Here is a 22,524-nt window from a genome sequence, read left to right as displayed (position 1 = left end):
TCCTTTAGTTTTATGGTTAATGTTTTCAACCTTATTAAAAATGTTAAACTCAAAGCTGCTCTGGATTTAATTTTTCTGTAAACATTTTATTTACAAAATGTATCTATAATGAATGCTAAATTCAACCAGGTGTTCAACAAAGGAAACAGATTTAACTTGTGTCCATGTCCCAGTATTCTACAAGTTAAAAAAAAAGGAATTTACTGTTTTAAAAACACTGTCTTATTATTAAATGGACATTTGTACTTTTGACTTACTTATGACTATTTTACTGACGTACTATACTTTTACTTGAGCACTGAAGACTAGTACTTTTGCCACCTCTGAAAAAAAAAAAAAAAAAAAATTATATATATATATATAGTTTCTTAAAGGCATCTGGCGACCACTTCCAGTTTCTCGGAACCCCAATAATCAACAAACGGTATAGAGTAATATTTATCATTAATATAATATCAATTATGGTTAAAAGTTGTTGTTTTTATCAGCGTTTACTAGATATAATTGTAAGATACGGAGAAGGGAAACCAATGTGAGTGTTGTTACATGTGCTTCTCTTGTGCAGCACGAGCACTCTTTGTTAACAGGAGCCAATCACAATCAGCTGTCGTGTCCAAGAGGAGCTACGGCGAGCCGCGAGGGTCGCATTACCTCAGACTGTACTGAGCGCTCACTGAATTTAACATTCTCTGAGGACAGAACTATTTAAAGACTCAAGGTAGGTTTAACTCAGTCATGTATTCACTTTTTACGGAGTCATGAATAATGTTGGTGAAGTTAACGCGTGAAGTGACACTATGTCATTGTAACGCACAAGAGAAAAGAAGCTAAATGCTAGCATTTGTTTTTGTTTGTGTAACATTTGACACGTGTAATAGCTGTGAAATGGCACACATTTATTAAAACTGTGTGTGTGTGTGTGTGTGTGTGTGTGTGTGTGTGTGTGTGTGTGTGTGTGTGTGTGTGTGTGTGTGTGTGTGTGTGTGTGTGTGTGTGCAAACACTAATATAATATAACTAATGGTGTTTGTATTTCAAACATTTTTACAGTTCACACACACACACACACACACACACACACACACACACACACACACACACACACACACTTGTCAGCTCTGTAGAGTAGGGGTTCTCAACCTTGGGGTCAGGACCCCATTTAGGGTCACCAGGTGCCTTCAAGAAATAAAGAGTTTCAGCTCATTTAACCTTTTTTCTTTTTTTTTTTACCCTGTTTCTGAAACTACATTAAACTTTAAATATTTTAACCTATTTCAATGTATTTTTGCTACATTACTCCCATTTCTGACACTTCTACATCAAATTTAAATGCATTTTCTGTGCATTTTTTGTTTATTTTTTTACCATTTTAATTTAATTTAATAATTTAATATAATTTGCAACTTTTCACCACCATTTCTGCCTTTTTTGGTCACTTTTAACGAGGGGTGTCCTGATCCGATATTGATCTGATATCAGCCAGAAAACGAATATCAGATTTTATCGGATTGCATCTAAAACAGTGATTCTCAACTGGTGGTCGCGGGCCTGTACTGGTTGGGTCGTGGACAGCTAGGCAAAAATAAACAAACACTTAATGTTTTTCATGTTGTACTTTTCTTTTATTTTGAAAGAAACTTTTCTTTTGACAGGCATGCTGTGAAATGCATTTTGCACAGGAACATTTATGGATGTATGCTTTAAAAAAGATTCTATATGTGTGTTTTCAACAGCTACAGTATGTTTGAAACACCTAATTTGGTTGGTTGAATTTATTGACCGTGGCAAAATGTGGGTCCCAGGGTGAGACCAGTTGAGGACCCCCGATCTAAAATATCCAATATATATTATTTTATATTTATTCAATTGTAGAATACTGTAGATATTATGTTGAAGGTTAACATTTATGTAACCAGTTAGTTTATAATAAATGAGTCAGTTTTTCTCATTCCTACTGTTGCTGACTATTGTTCTCTGAATAACATCACTTGATCAATTCTTCTCTAACATTCCACACTACAAAATAAGTCATAAAACTATGTATGATTCGTGCTGGTATCTTATCGATATCGGTATTGCCCAACACTCAAGGTTGTAATATCGGTGTTGTATCGGGACATCTCTACTTTGAACTCATTTTATTTGTGATTAAAGCCAGGATTTCCATCTTTAAGATGACTATAATAATAATAATAAACGTTCCTGGATAACAGTGGATATTATTCAGATGAATAAATAAATGTGGTTATCACAGATTCATAGAACAATGGACCATCATTTTACTGACTTTATGGATGGACCCCAAAAATCTCTCCCCTTTATTCCCCCTTATAGATGGTCCTGTCTCCACATGACTGTTCTTCAATGTTCATGTCTGTGTTCAACCACCTTCAGATCACCCTCAGTTCATACTTTCCTGATCTTTGTGAATTTTGTTGAGTTTAATCTGGATGGGATTATAGATTTCATCTTGATACTTTTAAAAAAAGATTTCTATACATAGTGACCTACTCTATGGTTATTAATGGTGATATACATTTCCACCTGGCCTTTAAAGTGTGAATGATCCTGGTATCGTGATCAATGATCTCGATCAGTGTTTCTCAGAGAGAGTTTAGTTAAATAGCACACACCTAGAAATCATACTGTATAATTGCTGAACCTAACTGAACGTTACTACAGCATTCCTGACTATGTCTAAAGCTTCCCAGGCATGGCCAGGGTGAGGTAATAGACCTTTACAAAAAATATGGACCTATTAACAACAATACAAAGGTGCTAAGTGAAATAAATGGGAGGTCTGATTACTCATTTCTAAGGGTGGAGAAAATATCGCTTCACATTACATTACAATTTTTAAAAATGTATTTATTTCTCGGTCTAATTTTATGCAGCCCCCAAAATAAATGTACAAAATGACAGAAAAATACACAAAACTAAATACAAAGAATTACAACATTTCAGGAAAATACAGTAAAAGACAAGATAAAAACAGAAAATACTCTAAAAACACACTAAACTACTACATAAATGAACAAATCGACAAGAGTAATACACAAAATTACTTAGAAAAGTACACAAAAAGACTAGAAAAACACAAAATGACTGCTACAGTACTAACAAAGAAGCAAAATGACAACAGAAATACACGAAATGACTCCAAAAAACACACACATTTACAGGAAAAATACACAAAAAATGCAAGACAAATGAGCAAGACAACAACAAACATACACAGAATGACAGAAAAACACACAATTACTATAAAAACTTTGTTTTTTCCTGTATTTATGCTCAGATAGCTGAGTCATTATTCTAAATGCTGACCTGAATGTTGATCATGTGACCCTCCGATCAAACAAACACTTTTTTTTTTTTGAATCAATATTGTTCCCCACAATGTGTTTGTTTGTTTTGTTTTACATGTATCAATAATGTGGTCATAGGCTGTGGAAACAATTTGAGCCAAAGGATCAATTAATTCTGTTTTTGTTTTGGATCTAGAACTCATTTTGTATTTTTAATGGTTGTTTTTTGTTTAATACTTAAAAAAAAAAAAAAAAAAAAAAAAAAATTCTGTGTATTTCTCTTATTTTGTACTTTTGATCACATTTTGTCTGTTTCTGTTTTTGTTTTGGATGTCTAGACTCTTTTTGTGTATTTTTGTTTTTTGTAGATTTTTATAATGTTGTGTTTTTTGTAGAGGTGGGACTCGATTAAAAAAAAACATTTAATTAGACTGTTTTTTTGTCGTTTTTTGATTTGTTTAATTTTCTGTACATTTTGTGTACTTTTGTTGACATATTGTTTTAGTTTTGGATGTTTAGACTCATTTTGTTTGATTTGTTGTTTTTTGTATATTTCCATGTCTTTTGTTTATTTTTCGCATCAATTTGGGTGTATTTCTCTCATTTTGTTTACTTTTGATGACATCTTGTGTATTTCAGGCAGTTTGAGGGCCACAAGCGACACTCAGACACATTATTGTGGCCTCGAAACTAAACGCACAAAGTGACTACAAAAAATGTACAAAAATTACAGCAAAATACATTAAAAACTACAAAAATGCACAAAATGATAACAAAAAGACTCCAATAACATGCCAAATTAAAAATGAATGCACAAAAGAACACAAAATGACCCCAAAATCACACACAGGACAAACACAGACCTAACCGAATAACACAGTCAATCATACGCACAAAATGATGACAAAAATCTACCAAAGGACTCCAAAAACTCACAAAATTATATTAAAATATACAAAGGAAGAAGAAAAATACACAGATTAAAACACAAAAATACCCAAAAACAACAAACAATTATATTAAAGGAGAAGTAAAATACACAGATTAACACACACAAAAACATGATTTTATATATATATATATATATATATATTAGGGTGGGAAAATTACAAACACTATTGTTCTGTGTTGGGACGTGAGGAAAGCTGTAAAATGCAAAACGGGTCTTGTGACCCCAAGGTTGAGAACCCAGGCTTTAAATGATGTAAGTTGGAATAAGAAGTGATTTAGCCTGTGTAGTGATGGTCGTGACCAAATAATGATGGATTTCCTCTCCTTCCGTTCAGCATGAGCAGCAGCAGGTTCAGTCCCGTGGTTCTGCTGCTCCTGTGCTGCTCTCTGCTCAGTGCTCATCCTGAGGTGAACGACCAGCCTGTGATCGAGGGGGGGGCTCACACCTCCCACCACACCAGACTGGATAAAAACATGGTGCAGGACAAAAAGTGAGTGTCCTCTGTGGATGGGTGCTGTAATGGTGTCAAACCAGGGTTTGGGTGCATTTCATTTTTCAATTACATTCCATCTTTCAATAATCCATGTTCAGTTACTAATACGGTGACCCACATTCTCTCCAATTACAATTGAATTTATTTTCCCCCTGAAAATCAATTACAATTAATCACAATGAATAAATAAATCCTGACCCTAACCCTTTCCTCTCGTGTTAGCATTTTGTTAGCATCTCTAATGCTAACGGGTCAGTTTGACCCATGTCTTAAATCAGCTGTTTTGTCGGCTGGTGGCCTTGGGGGCGGGCCCCGCGGTGTGCGGGCCCGGGGCGGCCTGCCTCGCAGGTTTGGGGGGTGGGTGTGCTGGGGGTGTGCTGGTGTCCTCGCCGGGGTTGGGGCGGGGTTGCTCGGCGCCTCGGAACGATGCTGTTTACTGGGGGGCGGTGCTAGCTGTTCCGGTGGTGGAGGTTGCTGTCGGCCGCCTGGTGGGTTTGTCCTGCCATCTGCGGACTGGTGGGTGGGTCCGGGGCATCTTTGGCTGGGGGCTGCTGTTCCGCACTTGATGTGTGCCATTGGGGTGCCTCCGTCCCCGCGGTGGGGATCGCCGGTTGCTCGCGGGCCGGTGGGGGGCGCTGCTCCGTGGCTGGCGCTGCCTGGGGGGTGGCGGACCCTGGGCTGCTGGCCTTGGGCTGTCCGGGGATGTGCAGTCCTGCTGGGCTGTGGCCGGGTCCTGGGCGGGGGTGGGGGGTGCGTCCCGAGGGGCTTGGGCAAGGCCCGGGGGCTTGCCCTTGGGGGGTCCTGGTCCCGGGGGGTGCTCCTGGGGCCCGGGGTGATTGGCTGGCTGGCCGGGCCGGTCCTGGCGGGGGTCTTTCGGGGTGGGTGCCGTGTGCCGCGCCCTTGCATACCTACTGGTACGGCCCCTGCTTGGGCAGTGCCCCGTGAGGCAGGGTGTCGGGGTAAGAATAGGGGGCCACATCCCGGCAAGGCGGTCTGGCTTGGCCCTTGGAGGGGGCCCTGGCTTTAAAAATCGGTGGCGTGGTGCGCTGGGTCCTTGGCTCCTTGGGGCTTTCTCGGGTGTGTATGGGGGGGGCGATGGTTGCCTCTCGGCTTGGGATCTTGGGGGCGTTCGGGGGGCTGCTTGGCCGTGGGGTGGTCGCCGGGGGCCCCTAGATTGCCCGCTCTTGCTGCTGGCCCGGCTGCTTCTTCGGGCCCGGGGGCGGCTCGTGGGTTTTGCAGTGGCGGTTCTTGGAAATACATTTGTCATGGATGCACTGGCCTTGGGCTGTGGGATAACACTCATACTGGGCTCTACCATAGACACGTTGTTCCCAAATACCTGTTTTATGGAATTTCCACTCACTTCTTCCTCTGTTCACAGCCACCACCATTATTCCTAAGCCGCACACTGGTCACCAAACTGGCTTGATAACACAACAATAAGCACAATATACACAACCACAATTTCACATCGCATCACTTAAAACCTAACAACTATTCCCCACCCATTCCATTTCCTCCACCCCCTCACCTTGGTGTAACACTGCCCTCTCTTTTTTACATCCTCCCTTTAATAAAGTATTTCTTACCCTTCCCTAGGGAGGGCTGGTGATGGTCACAATTATGCAATGAAATAAATACATTTATTTAATTGCAATAACAAAATATGCATTGCTGTTAAAAGATTGCACTTCTTGTAGTGTTAACCTTCAACAGCATGTGCAGACAAAAAAAAAAAAATAAATAAATTAAATCAGCTGTAAAATACACTACAAAATATATGATTTATCATCTAATTAGATTTTCATTACCTTGTTAGGCTTCCTAATCAATGACAATATTGGTTTTAGTATTTTGGTAAATTATTTTAAATGGTAAAATGATCTCAATAAAATGACAGTAGTGGGGAAAATTGATATGAAACATTTTATTAATTATCAACTATGTGTAAGACATAGAACTGTAACATGGTTCCACAGGTTTGTGTTTAATTAAATTGTAATTGACAGTTTTTATATAATTTCTTTGACAATTACAAAGTCAATTATTTGAACTCAATTTTGATTACAACAGCCACAGATTTTTTTTTTTTTTTTCAATTACCATTATAATTACATCATAATTGGAATGTATTATCAATTAAGTAATTTATAATTCTAATTGAGCCCAACCCTGGCTGTAACAGACGTTTCCACTTCCTGTGCCTTCAGCCACATCCTGGAGCACCTGGAGGGGGTGATTGATCAACCAGAGAAGGAGATGTCCCCCCAGGAGCTGCAGCTGCACTACTTCAAGATGCACGACTACGATGGGAACAACCTGCTGGACGGACTGGAGCTGGCTACGGCCATCTCACATGTACACAGAGAGGTCCACAACACACACACACACACACACAAAATGTAATCCGTTACAGATTACGATTATTATGAGGCGAGTACAAAACCATATCTAAACGTACTCTATTTAAAAATGAAGAAAATCACACGTCTCGTCTTTCTTTCATGACGTCGCTGCTATTCACAAAGAGAATCGCTACTGTCAATCATCGTCATATATGACGCCAAATCCCGTATTTCAAACTCAAATAACTTATTTAAAATCACAGAAAAATGAATACTTTAACACAATGTAGGGTGATAATAACTAATGATCACAGCAGAGTATTTTAACTTTACAGTTAATTTATTTTTATGACCTATACTGCAGCCAGCCAGCAGGGGGAGCTCTAAAAATAAAAGCTTCACTCCACAGGGGAGCTTGTCCCATCCATTCTTTTTACAGTCTATGGTCTATTCAACAAACCATGGTGGCACAAATGATTCTCTGCCCTGATATCATCACATCCTTCTTTAACAAGGATGAGAAGCTATCGTTAGCGCAGGCGTCCACTTGCTGCTTATCGAGGTTCTTCGTGGGTTGAAATATAGCCTGAAAGTTCCTAAAACTTTGACACTCTTCAGTGGAAAGTATTTCTATATGGAGCAAGTTTTTTTTCTCATTGCATCCATAAGAGCTCTGTACTGCAGCGACCACTAACAAACACATTCTTTCCAGTTAAGGCTTCACCTCACGTTCAGCGTCTACCTCCTGCTGCTCATCCTACGACTTCATTGAGATTGAGTAAATGACGTAAAAAGTTGGGGGTTTTTTTTGGGCTTCTGGGAAATGTATTATGTTGCCATATAGAGAGTGAAAGAACCTGTGAAACATCTATTGATTTCAACAATGTACCAGTAATTTGATTACCAACTATTTAAATTGTAACTGTAAAAGATAACAGTAATTTATAATCTGATTATGTAATGCCGTTACATGTAATCCGTTACTCACACACACACACACACACATCATCAGTGCCCCTCTGGCCCTGTACTACAAAGCTGGATCAGTATATTCTGATATCTCTCCTTTAGCTTCACCTAACCAAACATTCACTGTCAGACAGCAGCTGTACTATGAAGCAGGATATAAACACGATCACTTACCCAGGTGATTTCAGCCTGGCTACGTGTGCACTCCTGTGACAGGGGGAGATTAGTGTCAGACCAATCAAACTGTGCAGAGCAAAATACGTCACTGTCGAGGAATAATTCTTTAAAAACATGAAGAATTAAAATCCATAATTCAGACCAAAAATCAACACTGTAGCTACAGGAAGGAAGGAGCACAGGCAGATAATTAATGAGTGTTAATTAATGCTTTAATTAGTGAGATTATACAATATTAAATGAATGTCTGGCTCTGTAACAGATGGTCACATGGAGGTGGTGTGATGTAAAATTCCACTGAGTTACAACATTGAAATTATCCTGGAGAATCCGTGTCTCATTCGTTTTTCATTATGTAAAAAAACATGAAAAAAACACTCATTATTTGATATTTGTTTCCAAAACCAAAATGGAAAATGTCTTGTTTTTCAAATTCAAGCTCTTTTGCTTCGGTACAGAAAACAAAAAATGGAGAACGAACATCTTTATTAGTTTTCTCCATCACCGATTGGCCAAAGTACGTGACCCTGAAGTGAAGCGTTACACATTCTGAGATATCGTTAGCTCTGCAACACTTAGGAGTCTCTAAATCCTCCTAAATGTCTGTGAGGAGGTTCTGTGTTCAACACCAGCTAAAGTGAACAGGACACGTTTCCGATGCACAGTTGGAAGCAGCGATCCTGTCATGCCGAACTGCCGTTAGCATAGCCGTTAGCGTCAGATGAGAGTACACTTGGGAATCCTATAGAATGCATGAAGTTACATTTCTGATATTTAAGAAGTGTTTTTACTTCATTCCTACTTTGATTTATTTGTGTTTCTTAGCCAGACGAGGCAGACTATTATTTTTGTTCTGCTTTGTTTACGGCAGTGACGTGCTGTCAGGGAAATGAAAGTTACGCTGTCCACTTCACTGCTCTATATAATTAGTTTTCTGTATGATTTAAACATTTTGTGACTCACAGACAGGTGGAAGTGTTCAGCACTAAGTGACCGGAACTTACACAAAATGACAGCAAAAATACTTAAATCGACAACAAAATCTAACAAAATGACAAGAAAAACACACAAAACGTCAATAAGACAACAAAACTGGAAAAAAAAAATGACAAAAAATAACCAAAAGCAACAAAATGAACAGACAAAATGTCAAATTTTACAAAAGACTCTCAAAAACACACAAAAAAAACAACAAATACACAAAAGACAACAATAATACACAAAACAACAGCAAAAATACTTAAAGCGGCCTTAAAAAAAAAAATCTAACACAATGACAACAAAAACACAAAATGACAATAAAAAACAGTGAAAGTTAAAAAAAAAAAAAAAAAAACGACACCAAAAATACATAAAGCAACAACACGAACGCACAAAATGTCAAAATTAACAAAATGACTCTCAAAAACACATAAAGCAACCGGAAATGACACTGGTCAGCTGTGTCATCAGTGATGAAGTGTGTGGCAGACAGTACAGTGACTCATTTTAGCTGCTTTTTTGTTAAATGCATCTTTTGGTGTTGCTGTGATATGACGTCACTCTCTCTGTGTGTGTGTGTGCGTGTGTGTGTGTGTGCGTGCGTGCGTGCGTGCGTGCGTGCGCGCGCGTTCACTTAGCGCGCCATCTTTCACTGCACAGCTCACTTCCAGTGCGTGCACGTGCTCCCATGGAGTGAAAGTTAGGCAGACACACACACACACACACACACACACACACACACACACTAAACGACAACAAAAATATGAAAATGACTGAAAATACACAAAACTAAATATTTATACAAAAATTACACAAAAGACCACAGAAATGTAAAAAACTACACTAAAAAAAGATACAAAATGACTCCAGAATCAAATACTTAAGGCAACAAAAAACTATAATTATACAAAAAATGCACAAATGATGTAAAACTAAAAACTAAGCAATATTTATACAAGAAGTACACGAAACGACAACAGAAATGCACAAAAATATACAAGAAGGCTCTTACAGAAAAATACACCAAACAACAACAAAAATATGAAAATGACTCAAAATACACTAAACTAAATACTTGTACAAAAAATACACAAAATGACTCCAAAAACATACATTACAGAAAAATACATCAAACAAAAAAATGATGAAAATGAGTATTAAAAACACAACAAACACATTTATCATGTTCATGTCCCATAAAATTGTCTAAACTCACACACGCTATTTTATTTTGCACCCACAAATAAACCCTTTTATAACAGTACAGAGTACGCCTCTTTGTACATCATATTCTCATTTGGCCATAATTGACAACTGTACTTGTGCTCCCACATGAATGCATACTTACGACGGGCACTGTACTAGTGTATTAAAAGTCTAGACAAACTTTTTTTCATTTGTGCTTTTGAAAAATCCCCGATTGAATTTGTTTACGATCCAAAAAGTGACTGAAATAAATACTTAATGAAATGTTTCGTTTATTTCATTAAAGACATTAAAACTAATTTCTTTCTCTTCCACGTTGAAAAAAGAAGAAAAGATGAATGAAAGTCAAACAAAGACCTGCATCGTAGTCACTGTAACAACTCATTCAAAACAACAACAATAGTTACACTTCTGTCTAATACATTTCGCTTCCTTTTTGAACATATTAAGTGATCTTGATAATTTAATGTTATCATTTAGATTGTTCCGTAAAGTCTGACCCCCAGAAACTGAAATGTACCTTTCTTTTGTCACTGTTCGCAATTTGTGTTTTACTAATATCTCTATTCATCACAAGTTCTAATTACTTTTTGTCTTAGTGATTCGTTCTAAGCTCTGCTGTTTGTGTGTTTGTTTACAGGAACAAGGTGAGACCAGTCAGCCAATGAGAGAAGAGGATCTCGTGTCTCTGATCGACGACATTCTGAAGGACGACGACAAAAACAACGACGGATTCATCGACTACGCAGAGTTCGCCAAATCCTTAGAGTAGACGGAGGCGTGTCCTGTTTATCGTACGTTTAACAGAAAGGAGTTACGTTTCTCTTCAACAGGATTCTCAGATCATCTGTGAAACCAGTGATTGTGATTCCCAGGAGGAAAGCAGAAGCTACGCTGAAAACTTCCAAAGGACATTTAGGGTCACGACACCCGAGCCGTTAATTATTTTACATTTGAACTGGGCTTCACGAAGCCACGCCGACGTTTGTTTTTTTCGTTATTTTATTCCTAAAAATCACAGTTGAACCTTAAAGCACTTGAAAAAGAGCCAAAGTACAGCAGGCAGTACCAGAAGTCACCAGCAGAGGGCTCTAAACATCCATGGAGTATGTGAACTGGGACTTTGTGATTGGTGCGACGCTCACTGATGAATAATCCAGGTCCAGCACTGTCTGCTGCATGTGACGAGGACCAATGCATTTCTCATATTGTTTTTTTTATGCTGATCTATGTGATTCTCTTTGTTTCAGTCGGTGTGAACGTTCCGTGTCTCTTTTACGTTGTGCACAAATGTCTCCCTGTCAGTTTGGAACATTTATGTTTTATTTTTCTAAAAAATAATTTACTCAATCCCCAAAGTTTCATAGTTTGTAGTGAAACAGGTGAGATGATGCAGATTTTAATGGACTTTGTTAAAGAGTTTGTGCTTTAATAATGACCTTTGCAGACCACAGAGAATGTAAAGCAGCTCCTGGTTTTACCTGGTTGTTCTGTTGCTTTGTCCATGTGTGTGTATATATATATATATATATATATATATATATACATATATATGTGTATATATATATATATATATACATATGTCTACACACTGACGTCCTCTGGTCTGTCTTCTTTTCTTTTGTTAGATCCCAAACCTGCTGAAGCTGCCTTTAAAGATAAAAGTCAATGCAATGTTTGGTTTTTCTTTCTTCTTCTACTTTTTCTTTTGTTCCCAAATGTCATTTTTTTTCATATGAATGAATTGAAATATTTTGCCATCCAGTATTGACTGTCAAACAATTCAGGTTGTCTCAGAAAACACTAAAAAAACAACCGCGTTGTCTCTGGAATGTAAAGTATTAAAAAATTACTGCTGTAATCAATGTGTAAATGACGTGAGTTATTTATTCTGTGTAAGACGATCACATGGCTTATTTAGGCATTTACAATAATAACAATTTGTCAACAGATTTTAGAATTTAATAAGTTTTGATGCACTGATTTCCACAGGAAAGACTAATTGTTTTTCCTGTAAAATAAAATGTGTTTTTAAGTGTCAGAGATGGCAGCGTCAGACCAGGTTAGGTGTTCAGACTTAGTTACCATGGTGATTTAGTCTGGTAAGAAGTTTGCCAGCGTCGTATCCCAGCACGCCCTGAATAAATCCAGGAAGTTAGCATGATAAGAGGTAATCCAGCTTCATAGTACAGGGCCAAGATGAAAACAAAAATACACCAGAGAGAGAAAAATATGCAATAATTAGTCCAATAACAATATGACAACAATAAATGCACAAAATTCTCCCCAAACAGAAATACAGAAAAACACAAATACAAAATGACAGAAGAATATTCAAATTAACAAAATACAGTAAATACAAAATTACTGGAAAAACAAAAGAACAAGCACGTACCAAATGATGAGAAAAACACACTAATACACGATAATACAGTACATTACTGAAAAAAAAGCAAATCAACAACAAACAGAAATTATGAGTAAACTCTTCGTTTCCTGTGTAAAAGCTCAGGTTGTTCTTTATTCTAAATTCTGACGTGAATGTTGGTCATGTGACCCTTGGATCAGACAAACACTACTTTGTGGATCTGCTGTGATTGTTGAAAGCTGTCCATCTCTGATCTTTTACTAGTTTGTAGAGTAAATATCAAGCAGTTTTGTTTTATAAAGAATATTTATTTGTTAGAAAATCCCTCTACTTTGTAGCTGGATCGAGCCCTTGATGATACAGGTGGATAGTTGTGATTAAAGGGAATAGTCAGAATACTACACACAGGGCCTGTACTATGAAGATTACAACATGCTAAGTTGAACGAGTTGATTCCAGCCTGGCTACGTGTGCGCTCTAGTGGCAGAGGAGGAGATTACAGCGTCAGACCAATCACAATCACTGAAAAACTGGAGAACAATTTACGTCACAATTGAGGAAAAATTTATTAAACATATGAAAAATTTAAATCCATAATTCAGACCAAAAACAACACTGTTGCTGCAGTAAAAGCAGGAAGTAATTAATGCATGAAATGATGAGTGTTAATGTTTAAATTATTGAGATTATTAACGGAGAATTAACAGACACTCTGGTCAGTTTCACTTTCTCTTTTAACTTGTCTGTGTCTCTGATGCTGCGTTCATACAGATCAGTTTACATCATAAGGTGAAATATATTTATATTTATATTATCTACAGGACTGAGGCTCTCAGCGTCACCACAGAATACATTAATGAAGGAATTAATCAATTAATTCAACAGATTGAAAAGGCTGGTAGCATGCTGGTTTGATCAGCTGACTTATTTTAATTATTTTATTATCAGTTCATCAGATATAAATCTATATATTTACTATAGGATGTCATCAGTAAATAAAAGGATTGCAACGATGTCTAAATATTCTCTGTCCTGTCAGCGTCACGTCAGATCCACACAGAGACGTGTTCACAATGATACTCCTTTTATTGTGATTTAGCTCCAAAAGATGTTAATCAGCTTCGTAGTATAGGCCCACTGTGTGTGTGTTTGTGTGTGTGTGCGTGTGTGTGTCATATCTCTCTAACTCCAGTGAGGAGCTGCATCCAGCGGCTGGAGGGGGGCCAAAGAGAACATGGAGGTGTTGAGGTTCCCCCTCAGTGGAGCGTACCATTCCTCATGCTGCGGTGGTGGGCCAGCGGGGCAGGGGTGATGGGAGTAGGGCCGTGAAGGCAGCATGGGGGGGAGCCGGGGGATGTGAGACAGGGTCTGTGGGAAGAACTGCCGAGTCATGCCAGACGACTGCGCGTGCACTCCTGTCAGCAGTGCCCTTGAGCCTGGCATCACACCCACAGGGAGAACCTTCTGCAATCCCCGCTCCTGCTTACGCTGTTTGGCTCTTCGGTTCTGAAACCACACCTGCTGAAACACACATGGAAAAGTGGTGGAAATGATTTATTAGGGCTAAAAATGTCTTGAAAGTTAAAAAAAAAAATGGCAGAAAAGGGAGTAATATAGCAAAATGCTTTAAAAGGAGCAAAAATATGGCAAGAAAAAGTGATGAAAATAGGTAAAAAATATGGATAGTTTGGTGTAGCTGCAGAAAAAGGGTAAAAATAAGCATACATTGGCCCCAAGGTTGAAAACCTCGGCGTTAGAAGATTGAAAATATGTTCTTGTTTCTGGTGTCTGCAACTGAAGAGCAACACCAGAGAAGCACAGGACAGGACCAAGGTGTTCTCTGTTATTCCACTCAGCCAGAGTCACCACCAGAGATGGAAACATTCTGTAACGGCATATGGAACATGGAAGCTAGGAGCTGACCACAGCTACAGTACCTCCAGGAACAAGAACCAGGAACCATCTCAGTGGCAGACATGTAGGGAAGAGTGTCAAAGATGAACATCAGGACAGTCATGATCATAAAGGGAAATGTTCCACCAACCAATTACTTTTTAAATGTGATTCTGAAGTTGAATGGGAGTCAGAGAAGGTGCTGGAGGACGGGGGTGATGTGGTGAAAAGGTGGTTCTGCTGAATTCTGGAAAGGTTGCAGTAAAAACTCTAGTGTGTGACCTTTAACCTGTGATCAGCCTCACCTGTATGCGAGCCTCGTTCAGTCTCGTGGCCCGGGCTAGCTCCTCCCTGTGGAAGATATCTGGGTACTGGTTCTGTCCAAAGGCCCCCTCCAGCTGTTCCAGCTGCTTGGGGCTGAAGGTGGTACGGTGGCGTCTCCTGGCTGTGGAGGGGAACGCCCTGCTGCGTCTGCCCAGGCCAGCATTCACAGGGGCCTCACACATCGGCCCCTTCCTCACTGACTCCACAACATCTGCTCAACAAAGAACAACTTAGTCCAGCTCTGGTTTCTCAGGCAGGTTTGAAAAGAAAAGTCTACGCTACGTGCACCTAAAGGAACTCATTTAGCGATGGATGCCTCTGAACATCACAGGATTACAGCGAGATTCCAGTTCCACCTCCGTCAGCAACCTGAGATCTGCTGAGATTTAGCTGCTCAACTCAAACTCGTGAGAAAAAGGATGGAAGAAAGTCCAGGGATTTGTCTGAGATTATCACCTTAGTCACTGACAAAAGACACAATGACCCCATGCAAAATAATGCTGAAAAGACATCTTTGCCATACGTCTAAACAATGTCGTAGTACTATGCACTCAAAATGATGTGAGTTAATTCATTAATTGATTAAAAGTGTTATATCTTACCATTCCAAAATGTAATACCTAATTGTGGGAACCTTCATAATCAACTTGTACCAGGGTCAGATTTGTATTTCTGGTTTATGTTTGTAGGCTGTTATGTTTGAAGTAGTTACAATATTTTTTCTTCTTATTTTTTGGCTAATTTGTTCAAAACATTTCTTTATTGTTTTTATTCCAAAGGTCGTCCCCTACTATTAGTCCACCTCTACCAACCAGTGTACCATGAACAATCCTGCTATGTTCAATGAGTATATTAATTCATTTGATTTTCATTTTGAAGGGAGGGAAAATACTGATTCCGAGGGGTTAAAACTGACAATTCTGAGAGTTAAACTGACCCAAGACAAGCTCTCAGATTCAGATTCCAATGTGTCTTGCAGAAGAAAGGAAAAATGCCTGAGAAAACATGAATCATTGTGTAAAGTAGGGTCGCAAGACATTTTTGCTTATTTCCACCATTTTTCTAACTACACCAAACCTGCCCTGTTTTAACCTATTTTCACCACTTTTTAAATGCATTTTTGCTACATTACTCCCATTTCTGACACTTCTCCATCATATTTCAATGCCTTTTCAGCACATTTTTCCACTTTCTAGACATGTTCAGCACTTATAAATCCTTTCCACCACTTTTCCACCTAATGTCACATATGTTGACCCATTATTGTCACTTTTAACCTCTTTTCACCATATTTCAGGCATATTTTTGCCAATTTAACCACATTCACCCTTATTTGCCAGTTTAATCTATTTGTTCCAATATTGTCACTTTGAACCTTTTTCACCACTTTTTCTGTCATTTTTTTGTCCACTCTAATTTGCAATTTTTAACCAATTTCTGTGGTTTTTAAAATCCCATTTCGCTGCCTTTGAACCCATTTTATTTCTGATTAAAACAAAGATTTCCATCTTTAAGATGACTATAATAATAATAATAAACGTTCCTGGATAACAGTGGATATTATTCAGATGAATAAATAAATGTGTTTATCACAGATTCATAGAACAATGGACCATCATTTTACTGACTTTATGGATGGACCCCAAAAATCTCTCCCCTTTATTCCCCCTTATAGATGGTCCTGTCTCCACATGACTGTTCTTCAATGTTCATGTCTGTGTTCAACCACCTTCAGCTACAGTGGGGGTCCCCGCTCTCTGGGACCTTTATTTTGGGGGTCTTGGGCTGAAAATATTGAGAACCACTGTGTAAATGACCAAATAATTCAGCTGTAAATACGTATCTCTGTCCCTCCAAATACACTAATTCAATGAAAGTCTGAAATTTTTGCAGAGCTCACAGTTTTCCCATGCGTGTATCACATGATTAAGTCATTTTTAATCTCAAATTGGTCAAATAATGCTCACTTTTTCCAAAATCCTGCAATTTCCTTCTAATTAATCCACAAAAATTCCCCCAAATTGAATAGAAATTCATCTCGAAATCAAGAAATTTTAAGTGAAGATCCTGCAGGGACTGAAATCTGTCACTTATTGCTCAGATATTTTCTGTGCTTTACATACTTTATATATTATTCATATGTGGAAGTGCAAACTAGGACACAATAATAATGAAATTACTTGTTTTCACAATAACAATGTGAGTCCCAGTTGAGATGAAACTGCTCCGTATTCGGCCCCTGAACTAAAAAGAGTTTGACATCCCTGACATAAAGCATTATTCACTATTTTTTCCAGAATTACAGTTCCAAGTTGAGTTTCAATAAGTCTCAAGAAGTTTCCTCGATGTAGAAGTTCTTAAAATAAACACATTCATAAGTGAGGTATTCCCCAGGGTTTAGTGTTGGTACCTTTACTTTTCTTCTTTGCATGAATACACTTTCAAACACTTTCAAAAACACTGAAAATAACATGTTTTTAATGCCTGAAGGAGTAGTTCTATAACATGAAATTAAAATCTTAATCAACAGTGTGATGTAAACATACCAATAATGAGTCAATAATTCATTCATTCACACTTTTCTTTTTAACTTCAGGGAGATTCATTTTATCTTCTTTTTTTAACAGTATGTTAAGTTGAGGTTTTGTATATGCAAGGGCGATCAGCACTCCTCTGAGGAAGACTGGCAGTGGACAGTCAAAATATGTCAGGAGATTAAAAAAAAAATCCTAAATAACCTTGTCTGAATATACGAAACCTGAACTTAACATAATTTTTTTTTGTTTTGGTTTTTGTCGCTAATGTTTGATAGATTCTTCATTCGTCCCACAGTGGAGAAATGTAATGACATGTTAGCTTTGGGAATAATACTTGTATATTACAGTATTTATATCTGAGCTGGGTTTTTGTGCATGTTGTTATCCTCAGAGATTAAAGTCCCATGTACAGTGTGTATAATGTAAAATTAGACAGTTAGCTCGTAATCCAGTAAACCACATTTTGTGACAAAATAATTAGATAAAATAAAATAATATATCTAAGGTTGTTTACAATGAGGTTGTTCAATGACCGTGGTAAACAAATATGTCAAGCTTTGTGTTGTTGTTGTTGTTGTTGTTGTTGTTGTTGTTGTTGTTGTTGTTGTTGTTGTTGTTGTTGTTGTGTGACTCACCTGCAGTGGAGCTGACAGCAGCCATGTCAGAATCAAGGTCCTCACAGCTTTTCACTGCGTCTCCTGCTGCCTTCAGCTGAGCCATCACTGAACATCTGAACATCGGCTCACACACACCCTCACCTGTGTGTGTGTGTGTGTGTGTGTGTAGCGTGGACATCGTCTCTGGTGGTCTGACACATTCCAGCCTCGTCCTGTTGTGCTTGGATTATTGGTTGAACATATAATGATTAGAAAAGACACAGTCTTTGAAAATCCTGGCAAACCTGAGGGCCACATGTATTGCAGCCCCAGTTTAGTGTGGCCCCCAAAAATCAATAAGAAAAATACATTTTAAAAAATAGCAGAATGTAATATTATATTAATTTTGTGGTAAGTTTATTTATTTTTGTTATTGATTTTCTGTATATTTTATATATATACAGAGGTGTAAAGAGTACTGATGTACCCTACTCAAGTAAAAGTACTGTTACTTGATTGAAATTGTACTGAAGTACAAGTACAAGTAAAAAGTTGCTCAATTAAAAAGTGCTCAAAGTAAAAGTTACTAGTTACTTTCACCTCCACATTTATTTTTGGTAATAAATCTTGGTACGGTTCCCGAACATCTCATGTATAAACTAAAAAAGGAAGAGACAATTGGAACTTCATTTATTATCCACAAAGACATCTGTATAAAATAAAAGGTTTGTCAAGAATTACAATTCTTTTTTAAAATAAAATACCACCAATGGATTGAACTAAATAAAAATAGCAACATCTATGAACTGATTGGTCGACTATGATGTGATGCATTTGATTGTGTGTAGAAATGTAATGTATTACTTTGTTTCTTTTAAAGGGGCGGTATAATTTAAAAAAATGACTTTATAATGGTTTTGCTCCTCCCTCTCAAACTACCTCACAGGTAAAACAAACACGGCGGTTTAATACAAAATATACATTATACTTTATTGTCATATACTGTATGTTAAGCAAAATGTCTTTTCTACATTTAACCCCTCCCTGAGGAGCAGTGGGCAGCCACGGTGAAGCACCCAGGGAGCAGTTACAATCAGTTCCATTTTTTGTATCCGTTATATTGCCTCGTTTGGCCTTTGAGATGATCTGACGTGTTTGTGACCCAATGCGAAGCAGTGGTTGCACAAAACAGTGGACTATCACCTTAAATGGACTATTCTATATATAATCAGTAGTAAAGAGGAGGAGAAGAAAGTGGCGTTGCAGATCCTGTGAGTGTTTGAAGCAGCTGACTCAGCTGATTGACTCTACTGCTGCTGCTGCTGCCACACACCCAACCTGAAACAGTGTTTGTCTGACTCACAATCACAATAGCCACTTAAATATCCATGTGTTTTACTGTAATGTGCAATTTTTTGGCTGAAAACAATAACAAGAGTGTGTGGATAGCAAAAGAAAATTGCTAGTGATCAGCTGTTGTGTGGAGTCTGCGTCTACAGACACGCCTACTCATGAATATGCATAAGTTTGCACTTTTTATAGTGTTAACCTTTGACAGCGTATGCAGACAAAGGGAAACAAAAAATGAATATGCATAAAGGCCCGTTTTTAAAACTGCTCAGAAAGTCACTTTTCAGAGGCTAAAACTCCAGAAAACAGGCGAGTTTATATATATATATATATATATATATATATATATATATATATATATATATATACATACACAGTGGGGCAAAAAAGTATTTAGTCAGCCACCAATTGTGCAAGTTCTCCCATTTAAAAAGATGAGAGCTTTGTAATTTTCATCATAGATAAACCTCAACTATGAGAGACAAAATGAGAAAAAAATCCAGAAAATCACATTGTAGGATTTGAATGAATTATTCAGTATTTGGTCACCTACAAACCTACAAGATGTCTGTCTCTCACAGACCTGTAACTTCTTCTTGAAGAGGCTCCTCCTCCACTCGTTACCTGTAATAATGGAACCTGTTTGAACTCATCAGTATAAAAGACACATGTCCACAACCTCAAACAGTACCAATCCAAACTCCACTATGGCCAAGACCAAAGAGCTGTCACAGGACACCAGAAACTAAATAGTAGACCTGCACCAGGCTGGAAGACTGAATCTGCAATAGATAAGCAGCTTGGTGTGAAGAAATCAACTGTTTGTGCAACTTGTCCCACGTAAAAAGATGAGAGCTTTGTAATTTTCATCATAGGTATACCTCAACTGTCAGAGACAAAATATGGAAATAATCCAGGAAATCACATTGTAGAATAATAATAATTGTAAGTTCTTATGTAAAATAAGTATTTGGCATCTACAAACAAGAAATAATGAAGTCTCTCAGAAACCTGTTCCTTCTTTAAGAAGCTCTTCTATCCTCCACTGGTTACCTGTAATAAATGAACCTGTTTAAACTGGTTACATGTAATAAATGAACCTATATATATATATATATATATATATATATATATATATATATATATATATATATATATGCTTCTTTAGTTGCTGTGTTTTTGGACGTTTTTAAAGTCATTTTGTGTATTTTTGTTGACTATTTGTGTGATTTTTGTTGCTTTGTGTGTTTTGAAAATAATGTTGTGCATTTTCTAATCAACCGTTTGGTATGTTTCCTGTAATTATTGCTTTTTTGTATTATTTTGTAAGTTATTAGAGTCATTTTGAGCATTTTTATGACATTTAGAGATTTTTTTTATCTCAATTTGTGCGTTATTGGAGTAATTTTAAGTGGTAGTTTTATGTGTCTTTGTTGTCAGTTTGTGAGTTATCCATCCATCCATCCATCCATTTTCATACCCGCTTATTCCCGTTTATCAGGGTCGCGGGGGTCTGCCGGTGCCAAAATCCGGCTCTCATAGGGCGCTGGGCGGGGGTACACCCTGGACAGGGCGCCAGTGTTTGTGAGTTATTTATGTCTAAAATATTTTTGTGTGTGTTTATTGAATTATTTTATATTCATTCCAGCTTTTTGAATTACGATTTGTTTTGGGGGTTGCTCAGAATTTGACAGAGGGCCACATGTGGCCCCCAGACCGCCTGTTGCCCACCTATGTGATGCAGTGCTCTAGTTGACCACTAGGTGGCCATATAATGTTAAACTCTGTTAGTGATGGCACGTGGGGATGCCTTCAAGAAAATAAGGATATTTTTCAAACAATTTGAGCCCATTTTAGCTTTTTACCTTTTTTCTGCAACTACACCAAACTTTCCATATTTTAACCTATTTTCATCAATTTTTCTTGCCATATTTTTGCTTATTTTAATAAATTTTTGCTACATTGCTCCCATTTCTGACACTTCTCCATCAAAATACAATGACTTTTCTGTAAATGTTTCCACTTTTAAGACATTTTCAGCACTTATAAACCACCTAATGTCACATATGTCGACCCATTATTGTCACTTTTAACCTCTTTTCACCATATTTCATGCTTATTTTTGTCAACTTAACCACATTCATGATTTGTCATGCCCATTATTTGACAGTTTGAACTAATTAGTTCTACTTTTTTAAATTACATTACCCCACATTTCTACCACCATTAAGCCAATAATGAGACTTTGAACAACTTGTTTTTTCAGTTTTTGCCGACTTTAAATTACGACTTTTAACCAATTTCTGTGGTTTTTAAAATCAGATTTCACCACCTTTTCTACCATTTTAGTCACTTTCAACTCACACACACAGTGTTTTTCCTTCATTCTTACTGTTATTTTTTTTTTTTTGTCTTTATTCTGTAGACGAGGAGGACAATGACTGGTTAACTCTATTTGTGGTGTGTGTGTGTGTGTGTGTGTGTGTGTGTCATTTCTTCTCCAGATCAGGAGGACAGTGATTAACTGACTCAATTTTTGTACTAGTTGGTTTCCAGTATTCCCAGTGACATCACCTCAGGCTCACACCAACACACTCTTAACTTCAGATCTTTCCATGTCAACCCCAACATTAACATTCTGCATTGTTTTGCAGCGACTTCCAGTGAAAACAACCACAAATGTGTTGGGAAGTCACTTTGTCAGAGTTTTATGGTCAAACACCAGAAATCACAGAAAGACTGAAGTAAAAACACTTCTATGGATCAGTCTACAGGACTCCACATCCCACAATGCAATGCACCAAACTTTACCAACAATGTCAATAAGAGAGTGTTCACAGTGGAGATCAAAACAAACTTTGGAACAATTTAACATCTTTTTTATAAGCAAACGATCTTCAGCACTTTGTCTTTATCTAATAAATAATTGTCTTCCTGAGCAGCTTTAATATTAGAGTTTCAGGACTGATCTGACCAACTTGTTCTATCATTTGTCTCTGAAGTGTTTTGGGCTTTTGTTTCATCCT

General features: G+C 37.7%; 2 protein-coding genes across 3 annotated transcripts; one reads left to right on the top strand and one right to left on the bottom strand.

Annotated features, from left to right (window-relative positions):
- Positions 1-624: 624 nt before the first annotated feature.
- mcfd2 (multiple coagulation factor deficiency 2, ER cargo receptor complex subunit) lies at positions 625-12,218 on the top strand. 2 transcript variants are annotated; one of them, XM_028468737.1, is made up of 4 exons: positions 625-718; positions 4,594-4,749; positions 6,963-7,110; positions 11,071-12,218. In XM_028468737.1, the coding sequence occupies exons 2-4, from the start codon at positions 4,595-4,597 to the stop codon at positions 11,200-11,202; spliced, it is 435 nt and encodes a 144-aa protein (XP_028324538.1). In that variant the 5' UTR covers positions 625-718; position 4,594; the 3' UTR covers positions 11,203-12,218. The 2 variants fall into 2 exon arrangements, with proteins under 2 accessions (XP_028324538.1, XP_028324537.1); XM_028468736.1 differs by having other exon boundaries at positions 6,963-7,122; positions 11,071-12,216.
- Positions 12,219-13,980: 1,762 nt separating this feature from the next.
- On the bottom strand, positions 13,981-18,272 carry prop1 (PROP paired-like homeobox 1). Its single transcript, XM_028469456.1, has 3 exons — positions 18,188-18,272; positions 14,997-15,226; positions 13,981-14,316 (listed from the first exon to the last, which is right to left on the bottom strand). The coding sequence occupies exons 1-3, from the start codon at positions 18,270-18,272 to the stop codon at positions 13,981-13,983; spliced, it is 651 nt and encodes a 216-aa protein (XP_028325257.1).
- Positions 18,273-22,524: the final 4,252 nt, after the last annotated feature.

The sequence above is a fragment of the Gouania willdenowi genome, chromosome 15, assembly GCF_900634775.1.
Source record: "Gouania willdenowi chromosome 15, fGouWil2.1, whole genome shotgun sequence".
NCBI lineage: Eukaryota > Metazoa > Chordata > Actinopteri > Blenniiformes > Gobiesocidae > Gouania > Gouania willdenowi.
Note: the sequence above shows the minus strand (reverse complement) of the source record. Positions and strands in the feature narration are given on the sequence as shown.